Genomic DNA, 18,740 nt, shown 5'->3' on the forward strand with positions numbered 1-18,740 from the left:
CAGCAGTAGAATTCAACAGCCTAAGCAGCAGCTGCTGAACTACTTCATTTTTCAGGTTTATATTTTTAAATAGGCAGTGATTTTATGTTATCCTGGGTTAATGAACTGCATCATCCTTCAGCAGGACTGTGGATATCCAAAGCTGCGAGCAGAGTGAGTGGCTCAGAGGAGGCTCTTTGAGGCAAGCCACTCCCTTTGTCTTTATTTTCCAACTTTGCTGCCAGTTGCCTTGAAAGTGCTTTAAATTGCAAATCAAAGAAACAGCACACCCATGATTACTATGAGATTTTGAAGTATTGTGTTTAGGTCGGTAGCTTTAGACATCCACATTTGGACCGCCTGTCAAAAATCAAAGCAGTGTAAAAAACAATTGTGGATTCGATGGGACTGCATCATCAGATTCTTGGTTGGTTGGTTCCTCTCTGCTAGACCAAGGTTTGTCAGTGCATATGAACAAGAATCAAGGGAATAAGTTGAAGCAAACTAGTTAAAACTCTCAACATTTTTTTAAACATAGAAGCATTCAAAGGACAAAACCTTCTTTTCAGCACCTCTGGCTCATTCCTAGAAGCCCTTTCTAACTTACTGCTCAATTAGTTGAGAAAGTCACTAAAGCATAGCAACATCACAGGAAAAAAAGCACCAAAGAGCCTTGAGAAAACTCTGAATAATGCAGAAAGTAAGAACAAATGTTTTATATATGTGGTATTGTTAAAATTCTCAAGTGGCATAAATACAACAAACAATAGCAAAGAATAGGATATTTCTGTTTGTTTCCCCACACTTGAGATGACCTAACCTACCTCAAGCATGGTTCCACTTTGGGACTTATGAGTTATTTGATCAGTCCAAACTTGTGAAAATAAACACTATTATTCTACTGTTTTACATTCTTTTGTTCTCTGTAAATAGACTGAGAACTAGCGAAGTAAATTATAATAAAATACAAATCAAAATAAAAACTGCAGATAAAGCAGAAACAACACAAGGGGGGAAAATGCAATAATCACAGAAATAATGAAGTTAAATACTCATCACTGAGAACAGCTCTGTGTGCACCAGATGATTTTGTCACTGTTTTATGGTTGAGCTCTGATCTCATTCACAGACATCTCCTGCAGAGACTTCCTGCATGCTAACCCTGGCATGGCCAGGAGAAGGACCTAACACCTTGGGGTCAGTATTTCAAAAACCCTGTGGAGTTAGATGTTCACGTTTCATTGGATTTCAGTGCAGGTTGAACACCTAACTTTGTGTCTCTGAAAAAAAATCCCCTTGTAAAGTAAAAGTAATAGGTAATTTCTTTGGCCCTACCTATATTGTCTTCCAGACAGTATTTTCCAGCGTTTTTTCTCATTGTAAGCAAATGCTGTGGGGGCTATATAGTATCTGTGGACCCAGCTAGAAGAGATGAACTTGACTGTAAATTCTTTATTAAGAGGAGGTTTGCTCTCTGGGCCCAAGGCCCAAAACTTCATCCATGCTTCTGCATGGCAGTGACATCTTGAAGGCATGTCTTGCAGAACCTTTAACGTCCAGATTCGTGCACACCGTGTGTTAATAATTACTATTGTTCATAACGTCAATGATAGGGCTTTCATCACTCCCTGGGAAAAGTGATTTTGCAGCCTGATATATGTCACTCTTGGAAGGCTTCTCTTGATATTTTTATACTGTTTTTAGCACTCTGAAGATAGCAGAAAGCTCACGGCATTGGCTAGAGCTCAGTGTGCATGTGCATATGCCTGTGCATAGAGATGAGGTAACTGGTCAGACATGGTATCGTTCTACATTCCCCTCCCACACCAGAAAAGCACCTTCCTTCTTTATCCTATTTATAGAAAATAGAAGAATTTGCTTGGCTCTTTTTTTGGACAAGAAATGAAATGTTAATGTTCTATACAGATCTCTTCAGTCAAAAGCCCAGGAGGGAATTGATACAACCCTGGCTGGGAGAGCATGCTGCCCCTAAAAGGAAGGTAGTAAGGGTGGTTAATGACCTGATGTCCACAAATGTCCAAATTCTGTCACAGTGCCAAAAAAAGGATTAGCCCAAATGATATAGTTCAAGTGAATTCCCTCATAGAAGAACTTAAGCAAACTTCACATGGGAAATCATAATGCATGCAAGAAATTGTACCTCCTCCTGGCACTCCCACACCCACTGAACTGCATCCACCTCTGCTTAGAGAGAAAAATGTAAAAATAGAACAGAAAAGCATATTTTCAGATGATGAAGTGAAATTTTAAGTTAGCTAAATAGCCCAGTTTAAAAGAGTATGCAGCTTTTACCAATGTATGAAGGAGTTATAATTACTGATGATCCAAAAAAAGAGATCTATGAGCTTACAGGCTCACCAGAAGCTCATTGTCACAAAACAAATGTCATTTAACATTCTGCATCTAATTTGGTTTAGCTGAAGAAAGTAAATCCATCTCTTACCAATACAACTTTCCAGAAGGAAAAAGTTGAAAAGGGGATTTTTGAAATCTTCTTTTCCCTCGTGTGTACTTAACAAATTATCTCTGGAAATGCTGGCTATTTACTTACGGAAATCATGTTCTTAGGACCCAGTTCATCCTTTCATCATTCAAAGCCTGGAGGGGCATGTTTTTACATTTTATGTGTGAGTCTTACAATAAAGATGTTAAAATGATCCTTTAGTCAGGCTGAAGAATATTTATCCTACAGTCATGTACTGTTGCCCAAGAGTTCTTGTATAAATTCTTCCTCAATCCTCATTCCCCAATTTAATTTGAGTTTATGTTAGTTCCTCCTCCCTTTTCCCAGCTGCCTGAAAGAGCTAAGGAATTAGATCCACATCCTGAGCTCCTTTGGTAGTCAAGGGAGAGTGAAGCATCTCCAGTGCAGCCACCTTAGATCTGAACTGGACTCTCAATTACCTTCTGTCTGTCTTGCCCACATGGTATTCAACAGAGACAAACCTAGCACCCTCAAAACGTATCAAAATTACATCCCTAGATCAGGTGCACAGGAAGGAGAGGCAGGTTTGGGGCAGGACAGAGAGGGTCACTGGCCTCGGCAGTGGTTCCCTTCCACTGCAGTCATCTTGGCATGGTGGCAGAGAGAGCCTTTGCGAGCCTTTCCTCCAGGATTAAAACATGGAGGAGTCACTCCAGCCCAGCCTCAGGAACCAGCTGCACTGCAAGAGTGGCTTTTGTCTAAATTTGGCACCCAGTTCTTCACTGCTTTGCCCCATATGATAAGAGCAAAGGGGTTTGTTTGTGTGTTGATGTTCTTTTCAACTAACTTCTTCATATACCTGAAGTGGTTTTATGTCAAAAATTGAATAATAACCTTGCCTCTCAATACAGCACCATGTCCAGTTGTGGCCTAAAGCTTTCATATTTGAGAAATAATTTGTTCTAGTTTTACTTGGGGAATATTTAGGTTAGATGGCAGTTTTCTTGTGTTTTTTTATGCACATTTTTAGGAGTTTTCTTTTTATATTTGTCATAATTCCCCAAGGATGTGTGTACAGTGTCAACAGTACTAAAAGCTAAAAGGTATGAACTTTTACTGTAAGGAACTGAAATATCATGGTAAAATAGTTTTCATGGTAATTTGGCCCATGGAAGTCTCTCCCAGGAATAAAAATGCCTGAGAAAAATGGAATTCACATAAACTCTCATTATTTTCTAAGTTAATGTATGAGTCTGTGGGGAAATAGATGAATTGTCAGCCTCCAAATAGAAATTACACTGGCCAAGAATGAAAGATCAGTACATACTCAAATTCCAGATCCAGTAATAATAAAAATAAAATTCAGCACTAGTTCCATTGATAACAAAACCTCAGTACAGTGCAAAAATACCACCGTGATCAGCACAGCATAAAAGAATAAGGGTGCGGTTCCCTCACGGCTGAAGCCAAACTAAGCTGATCTGTTTCCTTTCGTGGTCACACCACCCCTCCTTGTCATCACAGCACTCTTTATTTTATTTTGTTAGTTTTCTAACAATTAGTATCTGGACCTACCCTGCCCTGCCAGGGAGTCAGAAGAAGAGAACATAGGTACAAAGCGTAAGGTGGGTTGCACTCCACGTAAGCACCTGTATGCATGCAAGGAACACAAAGCAAATGTGGAATGGCAGCAAAGCCTTCTGCACAAGACAGAATGGCATTATTTATGCTCAGACTAATTTGAAAGTCCATTGGTTTGTGTAACAGTAATCCATATGATTAATTTGCCAGCTTGGATAGAAATTAGGAAACCTGTTTGCCAAAGACTTGCCTAACCAGTCCTTCTCACTGTCTGGTATGACATTTATATGTTTGTCTTCCTGTGAATGCAGCACTGCTTTAAGGGTATAGGAATGGGTAAAGAAAAAGAAAACCTATGAATGTCACATACAAATGGTTAATGGAAGAGCAGGTCTGTCTCTGTGAGAAAGGGGAATAATCTGTCCTGGAAGAGAAAGTAGAGTAAAGTAGATATCTTTTGCAATTATGTGCATGATGGGTGTATAAATATATTAACAAAAGCTCATCTCCTTAAATGAAATAATTACACAGCTCTCAAGCTGAATGCATTCTGTAATCATTTAAAGAGAAAAAAAAGCAAAATAAATTAAAAGTTTTTTGAAAGTTAGAAAAAAAATAAAAGAATTGCAGTGGAGACAGGAATGTGGAAATAATTAGCACTCAGTAACTGTGTTTTAAATGGCCCACAAAGCGAAGAATAGTGCCACTGTAAACTGGGCAGTCCAGCTAGAACTGGAAGACTCAAGTACGGTTGCTTATTTTAGAGTTCTCTATGATTCCATAAGGACCTGGAGGCAGTGGTGTGTATAACTTGAAGGCACGTTACCGGTGCGTGACGGGCTCCAGAGAGCGCTGCCAGCAGCCCGTATCCTCACCGGGACAGCTTTCCCTCCTTTGTGCATTCACAGGCACCACCAAAGCAACGTGCACGCAGCAAACTTCACCTCTTGGCAGATGTCGAGTTTCTTTCCCAGGAGAATGACCCCACTGCCTGCCTAACACAATACAAAGAAGGGTTTTTTCCCCAGCCGTGCCCTGCAAGTCAATACTCGCTGTTATGTAACTAAACACAGCATATCAGCTCACATAGCCTTTTTAATGGGGAAAAATAGTACCTTTTGAGATTTGTGGCCAGATTCATCACACGCCTGACAGCTCTGTGCTGCTCCAATGACACAGAACAGCTTTCAGCCTGCAATAACAGATTGATTAAACCAGCTCGTCATGGTATCACTGGAGCAGTGCAAACCGGCTGAAGCATAACAGTAAACCTACCATCTCAGCTTTGATTTTGAGGGATTTATATCTCAGCCTGATATAATTTCCAAAGACAAAAAAATATAATGGATTAATTCATTAATATCCATGCTCAAAAGCTTGATATTTACTTATTTGGTAATAAGTAAACTAATTTAAATATTTGAAATTTTCTTGTTTACTTTTTGGTTAATACATTTGAGGAGAAAGCACTATAGGATGATTTGAAAAAAATCTGTCACCGTGTGTTCAGAAGCATGTTTTTGTGATGTTGGTCACAGCTGGATGTGAAGACCAGGGCTGAGTGCAACCTGGGTGAGTTAAGAGAAGTAAGTTATCTCAATGTCCCACATGAAGACGAAAGAGTCCTTCTTAAGTCAGGTCCAGTGAAATTTGCTTCACAGAATGTGCAAAATGACACCAAAAGCCAAGTACAATGTTGCTTATGGACAACAAACACACAGGAAATAACCTCTGATGCTGCCATAGAATTAAAGCAAAACAGGATGCAGAAAGGTTTAGTGGGAAAGATGACTCTGCAAAAAGGAAACTAAGCCTTATTTATAAAGCAAGACTCATGACCTCTCAGGGAGGGAGAACTCAGCCTGTCATTTTCTACCACAGCTAAATCTACCACACTACATGAGCAATTAGTCTATTATTTCCAAAGTTTTCAGGCTACTTTGCTATTGTGAAATGAAATTTCTTCAAACACTACAAAAAGTGCATCCCTCCTTCAGAATTGTACCCTGCACATGCCAAATCTGAAGCTACAAACCCAAGATGTTTTGGACTTATCTGAGCATTTTAAAAAAAGAGATCTCTGAAAAATTTTCTAAGAAAACTGTTCATCAATTTCCAGAAAAAAATAATCATTTGGGCTGAGGTCAATGTGGATAAGGTCAACATTTTCAAGCCAAAATGTGAGTTTCTGAGCACTATAGAAGTAATGGTGAGCAGTAGTTTAAACTGAAAGTCATTCTGAGAGACAAAAACACTAATTCCAAAGTTCATGCTGATTTTTGCCTTCACCATGGCAAAAAGTCTACTAATTTTCCTAAAGGGAAGATATGTCCTTGAAACTGGTCATGCTGTATCTCTGCAGCAGAGCTTTCCTGAGAAGTTTGTCAAAATCAGGCAAAGGAAGAGGGCAGGGGTTTTTGGGTGGGATTTGTATTTTAGCACAAAATTTTATAAATGTGGATAAACTATGAAAAACTCATTGTGAAAATGTTTCTGCCTCACTAGATCCTGAGAGTGACATTGCCTCACAGCTCCTTGCCTGTTCTGCTAATCTGGTTAGAGAAGTCTGAATTATATGAGGAAATAGGCTTTTGGAAAACTGTTTAATTTTTTTTTAAATTTATTCTTAAAGTTAGAAAGAGAAATATCTGTGTGAAAAAAAAAAAAAAAGAATACTAACACATAGATGAGGTGACCTAAGTGGCCTTTATATAGGCATCTTTCATCCTATGAGATTTATGGACAGCTTTTATTTTTCCTGTTTCCCATGGAACATTGTGTGTGATACTTCTGTGCCACCTGGATTTCTAACCCCACCCATCATCTGAGAAATCCTCTTGTATTGTTGAATGTTTTGATGCTATCTAAATGCAAAGGATTTCTCAAAATTATGCATATTAAGTAGCACTGAAATTTCCTGTTTACAATGCTATAAAACCAAATTCTGAGGTCTCTGTGCAAACCAAATATTGACTTTTAAGGGTCATGGAGCAACTATTGACCCAAATTGGCATGCAAGGAATTACACAGCTGAATCTAGATATGGGATCTGTGTCACAGCTTAGCTTCACCAAAGTACTTAAAAGAACTTGCAGCCATAACTGCATGAAAGCACAGATTCCCAGCCTGTCAGGAGATTTGTGCTCTAGACACACTGCTGATATTGTCTGGGTCTCCCTCTGCACAGAGAGCTGGCTCACATGGAGGCACCAAGGGTAGAAATTTAAACAGAGTATCCGGAGACTATCAGGAGCCAAATCCCACTGGGTCAGGCCCAGAAGGATTCTGCAGTGCGCTATGGCAGGTAAATATGCACACAATACACATTTTATTTTAAAGTCTGAGACAAGTCCTGCCCCACTGAGATCAGTGTTGGTTGATTCCACATCATTGAATACGAGTGCCCCAATGTTCACCACCTTGTGCACCGGTGTCACCCATATTACATCTGCTCTCCACAATTACCTGAAGCCACGTGGGGGGCAGTCTCTTCTCCCAGTGAACAACAGAACAAGAGGAAATGGCCTCAAGTTGCACCAGGGGAGGTTTAGATTAGATATCAGGAAAAATTGCTTTACTGAAGAGGTGATCAAGTACTGGAACAGGCTGCTCAAGGAAGTGATGGAATCACCATTCCTGGAAGTGTTCAAAAAACATGTAAATGTGGCACTTAAGGACGTGGTTTAGTGGTGGTTTTAGCTTGGCAGTGCTGGGTTAATGCTTGCACTTATTGATCTTCCTCAGCTTTAATGTTTCCGTAATGTTTCTATGAATACCTTATATATAAACCCCCAGACATTTGTATGTGTAAATATATTTGCATATCTATATATATACACACATGCATAAATACATATTCAGCTGACTGCACTGGGGTTTCTTCTGAGATAGCCATGTTTTCTGATAGAGCCATGTTCACTGGAAGAATCATGATGATACCACTTCTTTCTGATTGTTACTGGACAATTGAAATGCTGATGATAATGGATAAGAGCAAAGAGGGGAATATATGTATTTCCTGCTTTAAAAGAGTCAGCCTCATGAAGTACAGAAGTAAGGGAGAAAACTTATTTTGAGCTTGTGAATGGCAGTTAGGAAACTATTTAAAATTATTGCTAGATACTTGCAAAGACATCATTGAATAAAGTAGGTGATTGATTTATATTGATTTTGAGAAAGAAGGTCCTGACTAAAAAAAATGCAGCTGGAATTCAGATGGAAATTCTTCTTTTAATTATTTAATAATATTTTAACATTATAAAGCTAATTAAGTTTAATAAAAGCATAAATGTCAAAGAGTATGAAGGAAACACTGATTTGAATGAATATAAATCCAAAAGGAATGACAAGTATGTGATAAAATATGCAAAACGAAAAAAAATAATGGACAGATGTTCAAAGACAATATTGTTTTATGTAAATTGAGACTAAAAGATCATTAATGGTAGAATTCTGTTACTTGATAGAAGTTGTGGAATTGTCAGTAAACAAAACAGGTAACAGCCAGGTTCAACAGTCATCTTTGTTCTATATTGAAAAAATAGATATCTCTTCTCATAGAGATAACTAATAGTATCATTGACATAACTAATAGTAATTAATCTTCAGTATCCCAAAACTGCTCTAGAAGCTATACATTTTAAAATTCTTATATGTTTATTTGACATGTATACAAGATCTTTAAAATAACTTTCTGGAAGGTAATATCAGTATTCTCTGTCATCAGTTCCCAGGAGACTGGCTGGGAGGCAGGGACTGTTCTCATGCAGCACTAGACACCTCTTTGAGAGCTTTCACCTCTGAGCTGGTCATCCTACATTCCTTTTACAGTCAACTGAGAGAAAGAGGCATTTCTAGAATGAAATTCATCTGACTAAAAGCTGACATCTATGTTCGGTTAAAATAATCCCATCCTAATGTGGTATCCACATTTTTTTAGAAAACCAAACAGATGCCCAAGCTTTCTCCAATCTGCCTGCAAGGCCTTGGTCCTGGCTCTCCTTGCAATGCAGGGGAAGAGACCATGTCCTTGGAGGAGTAAGCAAGGTCATCTTGTAGGACTGAGCCTTTGACATGAGTATCCCTCCAGTGGGAAAGCTGAGCTGAGAACTGAATGTTCTACCACTAGAGTTCAGGCAAATATCGATGCATTGAAAACGTTCAGGGAAGAGTTATGAACCTTCCTTGATGCCCTACAAATCAGTGGAAGACTCAGAGGTCATGGTAAGCATTATTTATTTTCACTGTGTAAAAATTCACCCATGGCTTTAATAAATATGCAAAAAAAATACATACAAATGTAGGGGGCAAGTACTAAAACCAAGATAATAATAAGTAGGATTTTGTATTAATGTCATTCCTATTATGTAAGCTGCCTTCTGCAAGTGTCTGTCTATCCTGACTTTAGCTGACTCTAAAGAGACCAAGGGTGTTTCAACTACTAATTCAGACATATCTATTTATACTGTAAAGGGTGGTTTGGGCTGAAAGTGGTATTTAAACAGCACGGCAAAATCTTGCACCTTTAAAATCAAAAGTATGATTAAAGAATTGGGCAAAATGCCTTACAATAAGAAACTCAGGAAATTGAATCTATTTTGGTTACTAAAAAAGGACAAAAGGTAACTTAATCACAGCCTGACATAACCTACAGGGTTAGTCTCAATAATGACTTCTCAACCTGTCCAGTAAAGGTAGAACAAAAGTCAGTGGCTGGAAGCTGAGGATAACTCAGACTAGAAACCAAATGTAATTATTGGCAGTGACAATAAATAATAATTGTAAGGGAGCCTGCTGATCCTTTAACTAAAGAACTCTCAAAATCAAATTTATAAAAAAATATGCTGCAAGTCAGGCAATCAATAATTGAGGAAGGAATACACCTTTTTCTGTGCCAGATTCAGGCAAGTGTCTCACACTGCCCAGTAATCCAAGAATCTATAAATCCACTAGTTCTATCCAGAAATTTTCCTATTCTGATCTGTTTAAAAATAATGATAGCTACATGCTTATCATGGTGACATTGAATCACTGTTATATGCATAAGGTTCAAAGCAGGTTAATTACCATTTTTTCCAACTCCAGCCTCTCATATGATTAGCCACTGCTTCTCACAGCTCTCTTGTTTTCAAAACTAATTCCCATTATCTAAAAGACTTTCCAAAGCAAACATAGGAGTGTAGCACTTTCTAATATTTATTTTGAATTCTCAAATAAGAGGCAATAGTGGTAGGAGGTTTTTTGGGGGTGAGAAGTTCTTCTACAAAGTTACTTGTGTCCACTGTAGTTTTACCTAGTCCAAGGACTAGGTTCATGGGCCAAGGGTTGTGCTTTGTAATTTCTGAATATGCAGTAGGTCGTTTATTTCATGGGAATTAGGTAAAGGCCTTATTCTAGCAGCAGCAAACTCTGCTTCAGCACCTAACTACAGCAGGAGATGGCAGATGAAAAGGGGTTTCATATGCTGAGACAAAGATGCATAGTTTTTAAGGTCACTATGATTCTCCCTCTAGCCTTCTTCCCTAGATAATTTGGAAACAAAATAAACTCCAATCAAAACCTTCTCCCATGGAAGCCTGCCTCTTACTTTGATGTGTTTGACTGCATGGGGAGCACCCATCACCCATTCCCTGTTCTAGGGAAAGTAAACTTGGCAGTGCTGGGAACAGCCTGGTGGACATGTGCAGCACACCGTGTGCGTTCACAGCATTATCACCCACCCAGATTAGCAGCTGAGCACTGCTGGGTGCAGACACCAATGCCTGCAGGTAAATATGGGCTTTGTATGATATGGTTGAGTTGCTGACTCCATTGCAGGCTCCTTGACTGACCTTGGGACTGGAGCACTGTCTGCCTCTGTGTTTGAAAAGTTAAGATAATATTACTTGTCTGCCTCACAAGGATATTGTGAGTTTAGAGACACTGTTTATTCAAGCTAGATGTAGAGTGTTACAGCAATGAGAGCTCTGTAAATACCTACGCTCACAAAACCTCAGTTAAAGCACCATCTTGCTAGAGGAAAGCACATTAATGCCCATCAATCTCTGCAGTGTCCCAGGACAGCTCACACACAGCTTCCCCTCTGTCTGAGGTAAAGAAACTCCATTGGGGACAGAGCCTCAGAGGGGAAACACGCAGTGAGCGAGCACAGAGCACTTCACAGCACGGGTTTTGCTGTGATTTACAGTCCTGTGCTGGGTAAGGAGCAATAGCTGAGGGGAGGCTTGTGCCATTAGTCGCAGTCTTGTTGACCAATGGAGCTGGGGAATGATGGGGAACAGCAAAGGCCCCGAGGGGCTCTCAGGCCTGGCTGCCTGTGACAGACACCCTCAGGAGCACATGGACATGCCACCTGCTGCGTGCACACAGGAGGAGGTTGCTTAACCAGGGCTTTTCAAATATTTTCAAAGTGCTTTACAAAGAATTCATTAATAGATGACATATTTTTGCTAAAGGCACAACCAGCTCAACTAGATTTTATTACAGGTGTAAATAATATCAAGGGAATTTAAGCGTGAGTCTTGTTTCTCTACTCTTAATCCCTACTCCTGCTGACATATTAAAGGTCTGCTTAATCACCCAGCCCTTTCCTCCCAAATTCACAAATGTTTCATCCACACTTACTTATTTTACAGGGATTTATACAAATGCCAGGAGGTACCTAGCAGTGCCCTACACGTTTCATGGCCCCAATGAAAAAACAAACAATGCTACAGCCCAGATGTGACCTAGTGGTGCAGTTTAACCCATTGAGAAGACAAAACAGCAGCTTAGAAAGCCACCCCGGATATTTTTAACTACACAGTGGAAGAGCTGAGCACTTAGGGCTGGAAAAAGGCCAGAAGTGAGGGGAAGATTGCGGCACGGGGCTCAGTCTCCCCTATCCCTGTGGAGCCGAACATGGGGAGCCCCTGGGACCTACACTCGCGGTGGGAGCTCAGGGGGTAATGACGATGTCTCCCAGGGGCACTGCCCACACGGGACAGGAGGGGGGACCTGCTGTGGGGAGACGAGACACGGACGGGTATTCCCGGGGGTTTCTGAGGGGAATGCAGGCAGTGGGTCACCAAGGACAAGGGACCCTGCGCGGAGCGGTGAGATGGAGCCTGCGCAAGTGCGCTCCTCGGGCTTGGGGTGAGGGTCGGGGCTCCCCCAGGAGCGGAGGGGAACTCCCGGGTGCCAGGCTGAAGCGCAGGTAGGACCCGTGCCCTGCCCTGTCCGGCTCTGCACGGAGGCGCTGAGGGCGCTGCGCGGGGCGGGCTCCCGCGGCGGGGGCGGCGGCGCCGTGAGGGCCGGGCCGTGAGGCGCGTCCCTCCCCTGGGCCGTTTCTCGGCGCGGCTGTTTAATAGCGGAGCCGCCCCCGGCCCGCCCCGTTGGAGCCGGCCCGTGCGGCACGGCGCGGCCGGGGCCGGGGCCGCTGCGGGCCATGGCGGGGGGCCATGGCGGGGGGGCGGCCGGCCGCGCCCGGCTGCTGGCCGTGCTGCTGGCCGGGCTGCTCGGCGGGGCGCGGGGCTTCGGCGACGAGGAGGAGCGGCGCTGCGACGCCATCCGCATCGCCATGTGCCAGAACCTGGGCTACAATGTCACCAAGATGCCCAACCTGGTGGGGCACGAGCTGCAGGCGGACGCGGAGCTGCAGCTCACCACCTTCACCCCGCTCATCCAGTACGGCTGCTCCAGCCAGCTCCAGGTGCGTCGGGGCTCTGCGGGGACCTGGGCGCGTGGGCGAGGTGGGGACGACACACGGCGGGGCCGTGCGGTCCCCGGGCCGGCTGCTGTCCCGCAGCACCCCATCCTCATCCCCTCCTGCTCGGATCAGTACTAACCCATCGGGAAAGTCGCGCCGCCTCGCTGTGACGCTCCTGGCTGGCTGGGAAGGGAGCGCGGCTCACGCTGGGCGGAGGGGCGGTGTCCCGGCGGTGTCCCGGCGGTGTCCCGGCGGTGTCCCGGCTGCCCGCGGCGAGGAGCGCCCGTCGCAGCGCGGTGCTCCCCTCCCGGCCGCTGGCGGAGGCTGCGGCGGCTCCCGGAGCTCTCCCGGCCGCTGCCCTCCGTCCCGGCCGTGCCCCAGGTGCCGCGCCCGACTCCGTGCGGAACGAGCGGGGCTGGCCGCGGGGAGCTGGGGCGGCTCGGGACCCCGCCGGCAGCTCCACCGCCAAAGTTTCTTTCCCAGGCGAATGGCAGGATCCCTGTCCTCCCCACGGGCATGGATATCCTCAAACAAAACCCAGCTTGTTTTTCGGGGCAGAGTTCCCGTGTCAGCACGCAATTCCTCTCACGGTGTCGCGTCGCTGAATTGCTATTATTCAAAAGACGAGAAAACTACAATATTTTATTACTGTAGTAAACGCATACGTGAACTTATTGTAAAATAAAAACCATTTTTCTGGGAGGATCGTGAACCGAAGTATTTCAATAAATGCTTTTTTCCTCCTATTTGTTTCTTAGCTGAAATATCCAGGCAATGCTCAGAACAAATATATGTATTTGTTTGAACCCCTTTAATTTGGTTTTCTGCTTTCTTAAATTGTGCCCTCGAGGTTTAAATCTGGCTAAATCCCACTTGCTTCATTGGAACTGATGGGCCAGGTTTACATGGAGCTAATCTAGGGAGTAAAATTTTCAGACTTTGGCTTTGGACCACATTTGAACTGAAAAAAGACAACATTGTTGAGTTTTTTCTCTCTTTTGTTTTTATTGTTTTTGGTTTATTTGTTTTACGCTGCTTCCTGGCCTTTTTTTAAGGCAAGGGACCAAATATTACTGCTAAAAAGGTAAAAAAAGAAAACTTTTTATATTGCAACCTGTTTCATTTTCCCTCAAAACACTTGTGATTTCTGTTTCTCTCTTCCAGTTCTTCCTGTGTTCAGTTTATGTGCCGATGTGCACAGAGAAGATTAACATCCCCATAGGTCCCTGTGGAGGCATGTGCCTCTCTGTCAAAAGAAGATGTGAACCTGTTTTAAAAGAATTTGGGTTTTTCTGGCCAGACGCCCTAAACTGCAGCAAATTCCCACCCCAGAATGATCACAACCACATGTGCATGGAGGGCCCAGGAGACGAAGAGGTTCCCCTTCACAGCAAGACCTCCTTGCAGCCTGGAGAAGAGTGCCACGGCATGGGATCCAACTCAGATCAGTACATTTGGGTGAAGAGAAGCTTGAGCTGCGTCCTGAAGTGCGGCTACGACGCTGGTCTGTACAGCAGGTCAGCCAAGGAATTCACAGATATCTGGATGGCCATATGGGCCAGTCTTTGCTTCATCTCGACTGCCTTCACAGTCCTGACCTTCCTGATTGATTCATCCAGATTTTCCTACCCGGAGCGGCCAATCATATTTTTGAGCATGTGCTACAATATTTATAGCATTGCTTATATTGTGAGGCTAACTGTGGGCCGGGAAAGGATATCCTGTGATTTTGAAGAGGCAGCAGAACCTGTTCTTATCCAAGAAGGTCTTAAGAACACAGGATGTGCGATAATTTTCTTGCTGATGTACTTTTTCGGGATGGCTAGCTCCATCTGGTGGGTTATTCTGACACTGACGTGGTTTCTGGCTGCGGGACTCAAGTGGGGCCACGAAGCAATCGAGATGCACAGCTCCTACTTCCACATCGCAGCCTGGGCCATCCCAGCCGTGAAGACCATTGTCATTTTGATTATGAGACTTGTGGATGCAGACGAGCTCACCGGCCTCTGCTATGTTGGGAACCAGAACCTGGATGCGCTGACAGGCTTCGTTGTGGCTCCGCTTTTTACCTACCTGGTCATCGGGACTTTATTCATTGCAGCGGGACTCGTGGCCTTATTTAAAATCAGGTCTAATCTCCAGAAAGATGGAACTAAAACTGACAAACTGGAAAGACTGATGGTCAAAATTGGGGTCTTTTCAGTGTTGTACACAGTCCCAGCAACGTGTGTCATTGCCTGTTATTTCTATGAAATCTCCAACTGGGCCATTTTCCGCTATTCGGCAGATAATTCCAATATGGCAGTGGAGATGCTCAAAATTTTCATGTCCCTTCTGGTGGGTATTACATCAGGTATGTGGATCTGGTCAGCCAAAACTCTGCACACGTGGCAGAAGTGCTCCAACAGACTGGTGAACTCAGGGAAAGTGAAGCGGGAGAAGAGAGCGGACGGTTGGGTGAAACCCGGGAAAGGGAACGAGACCGTGGTATGAGAAAAGGACAGCATCCCACTGCTCTGACTGCTCTCCTGTGAAGGACTGATCATGTGCAAACATTGCTGTGTAAATGTTGGGAATAGAGTAGGGGGATGGTTGCACAACCTGTCTGGGGATGGGAGGGAAAAAAAAAAGCCTTAAAGAATAAACAGCAAAAGGATCATGCTGCAGATACAATAGCCATAAACCATGCTGCCCAAAATAGCAGAGCCCAGGGAGGCTTTAAAAGCTGTGAAATAGCCAAACATGTTATCTTCCTTTTTTAAGTCTTGAACTCTTTAGAAATGGAGGTGCTGTAGCCCATAGCTGTGAGACGATGTTTTCCTTTCATTGCCTTACAGCTGATGGAGAACAGGCAGTCCAGGGCCAAATTCTGGGCTTAATTAGGGTCCAGTTACCAAGTTACCAGAAGATGGAGCAGGACCTCAGTCAGATGTCTTCTTTGTGAGTTCAGCATTGAGAACAAAGTGCTTGATGAGGATTCTGTCTTTATGCCCTGGGGAGTTCTGGTGTTCCAATACACTGCACAATTCAGTCAGGGATCATGTCCTGAAACAAATAGTAAATGGATTTTCCAGGTCTTACCCGTGATGAGTAGGATTTTGTGAGGTATTAGTGAGGATGACTTTTGAGTCATCTAATGGCCTAATAATAATTTTGACTCATTCTTTTTGCCATTTATAACCTGGTCTGAATGGAGAGTTGATTCTGCCTTGTGGGAATTTGAACCTCCCCGTGTTTTTTCCCACCTCAGTTATTCTGTGGTTCTATCAGTATTTATAAAAAAAATTTTACTCAAGGCTGTCCTCAGAAGTAGAGGAATCAGCTCAAGGTGGGATACTGTGTATGGTCTTCTGCATCTATTATTGTTATCCATTTCCTCCATTCCTGCACCTTAAGGTGCTCCTGCTATTTCTAGCAGACCACTTTATTCTGCTGCATTTATTAGCTTTAAAAAAAGTCTTAACTCTGTAGTGATCCTTCCTTCAGGAAAGAGAAAAATTAGTTGAAGGTACCTTCAGACAAGGCCATGTTTCTCCAAGCAAACATACTTGACTCTGGAGACTCATTGCATGAAGCAATTAAGTCTTAATGTATTTCATTCAGTGTGATGGTATCTCCTCTGTAGACGCCAGTCTGGGGAGAAGCAAAATGTTAAATTCCTTGGCAACCTCGTGTTCACACAGATCAGTTGTATAATTATGTGTGTCAGTTGCAATTAAAAGAACATTCTCAGCCCATGACATTGCAGTACAGCTGACTGCCTCACAACGATGCTTCAATTGCTCACTGACAGCTATGGAGACAGTTTTTAATGTATATTTACACACAGAATGTGAGCAGGCATTCAGTCCTCAGGAGCAACAAAGACCTTTCCAGTTTTTGTAAAGGGACACAAGAAATCCAACTTCTTGGTGAATAATGTTTGAAAGAAACCATTACATTTCTTATTATTTTATATGAGGAGGCATCAGCCTGTGGGGAGCTGAATGTAGTGTCAGGGGCTTGTGAGAAAGGTGATGCAAATACAAATATCCTAGAAGCACTTAGAGAACACTGTTATGATGCTCTATCTCTTTGAAACACATTTGATTTTATCTATGTGCCCCAAGCTTTTGCTTCCTTTGTTTGTGTGGAACCTGATCAGCTGCAAAGCATCCCCCTGGTGCCCCAGCTCCCATGATCTTCCAGGGCAGCTGAGAACAGATGCTGCTTTATTAAAGTACTTGCTTTCCACACAGGTGCCCATGTGCTTCCCAAACCACAGTTCACTCCAGCTCTGGAAGTGAGCGCTAATCCATCCCAGAAGCATGTATTGTTTCAATGTCAGTGTCGAAACATATGCTGGAGAACTTTTTTTTTCTTTTACAAACAAAATCCAGACCCCAAACAAACCCTAATGGCAGTCTTTGCGGTTGGGCTCCCTCTCCAGCAGAACAAGTGACAACTTGACACATTTTGTTCAAGACACACAAGCACTGTCTTGGCCAACACCACATTCCAGCTGGGCCTTTTCACCCTCTCCATAAAGTCTCTCGCTGTTAGTGTTGTGTTTGGATCTGGTTATTCCTTTGTGGACGAGGAGTTTTGCAAGTGTGAGATCTTCAGATGGCGGAGCTTCTCCATCATGCAGTCTTTCTGCTGGCACAGTGAGGAATGTAGAGTCAGCAGCTGGATGCTGGCTTCCAAGGAGCAAGGATGCAGTATGACCCTTTTTTGTAACCTACTCTTTGGCCGTGCCAAGGTGTCGTGTTCACTCAAGGTGTGCTTCAGTCTGAAAGGCTTTGGATACTCTCCTGGACAATAAGACCCATGTTTGAGTAGACTGATTCAATAAATGGCATTTTTAACCTTGCTATGTACACAGAAGTGAATGTTAAATAGTGCCTTTTTATGAAATCCTTGCATCTCTGCCTGTGACACTGTGAACTGTTGACAGAGGGGTGTTCCTGGTGATGTGAGACACAGTGAGCTAGATGAGGATGGCACTGTGTGGCCCTAGGAGGGACCTGGAGGGATATTCCATTAAAGCATGTGAGGGATTCAAGTGCTGTGGGAAAGAGGTGGGCTGGGGGGAGGCACCAGCTGCTGTTCCTGAGGACACATCTTTCCCCAGCAGATGGGGGAACGCTGTACTGCCCCAAAGTGAAATTAGTGGTTGCATCAATCAGACCATTCCATTGATGTATTCACCCCCATGCATTTACCTGGCTCCATGTCAGGGCTGTGCAAGCGGGAGGACGCAGCAGACAGCCTAAAACCTGGCACTTGCCAAGCAGAGCGGGTATCAGCAGCTCCCAAGTTCTCTCATTTCAGCATTGTTGGGAGCTTAAAGCCATAAGGGGTGTGACTAATCCTGTCTCGGAAGTGCAGTTGCTGTGGTTATACAAGCACAGACGTTGCAGGCGTTTCCTTCCACTGCACAGCCCCTGCTCCCATCTCCCCCCTCAGCCTGTGCTCTTGGCACTGCAGCGTTCACAAGCGTCTGCCAGAGAGGTACAAGCTTAGCTCTTACATTGAACAGACAACTTAGCTCCTTTCTCTGAATTTTGAGGAAATAGACACTGATTATTTTGGGGTGTACAGAAAATATATCTACTTCAATGTATGTACTGTAAATTTCTAATTTATCACTGTAAAAAAACCAAAACAACTTTGCTATTTAATTTTTATATCAAAATAAAACTTTAATCTTTGTGGATAACGAAAGAATTCCTGGCAGCCTTCACATTTTTGGTGAGTTTGTTTCTTAAATAGGCTTCAGCATTGTTGGAAGTGCTTTTTTGCCCTGAAGGAAGAAGGACTGAAATGCTCATGCTGTGGTGAGAGGATGCTTTGAATGGGTTAATCCAGCATGGTTTGGATCTAATAACTGAGAACAAGACATGGTTGGGCAATGGTGAAAGTATGTTCATGTTTCTGCTCATGGGGTGGACAGAAACCCTTTCAAAGATGGGTGGCAGGTCCTGGGTACTGGCTGGGGCTGCAGCTGGAGCTTTGGTGTTGTGGGAGCATGTCCCCAAAGCCCAACTGGAAGGCAAGGCAGAAACA

General features: G+C 43.4%; 2 protein-coding genes across 2 annotated transcripts; one reads left to right on the forward strand and one right to left on the reverse strand.

Moving 5' to 3' along the window:
* Positions 1-11,923: 11,923 nt before the first annotated feature.
* Positions 11,924-12,559, reverse strand: LOC128933200 (basic salivary proline-rich protein 1-like). Its single transcript, XM_054270128.1, has one exon. The coding sequence runs from the start codon at positions 12,557-12,559 to the stop codon at positions 11,924-11,926; it is 636 nt and encodes a 211-aa protein (XP_054126103.1).
* On the forward strand, positions 12,506-18,382 carry FZD4 (frizzled class receptor 4). The gene is made up of 2 exons (XM_054269985.1): positions 12,506-12,695; positions 13,857-18,382. The coding sequence occupies exons 1-2, from the start codon at positions 12,564-12,566 to the stop codon at positions 15,183-15,185; spliced, it is 1,461 nt and encodes a 486-aa protein (XP_054125960.1). The 5' UTR covers positions 12,506-12,563; the 3' UTR covers positions 15,186-18,382.
* The last annotated feature ends 358 nt before the right edge of the window (positions 18,383-18,740 follow it).

The sequence above is a fragment of the Melozone crissalis genome, unplaced genomic scaffold, assembly GCF_028551555.1.
Source record: "Melozone crissalis strain CALT ecotype California unplaced genomic scaffold, PUWL_Pcris_2 ptg000008l_1, whole genome shotgun sequence".
In the NCBI taxonomy this organism is placed as follows: Eukaryota; Metazoa; Chordata; class Aves; order Passeriformes; family Passerellidae; genus Melozone; species Melozone crissalis.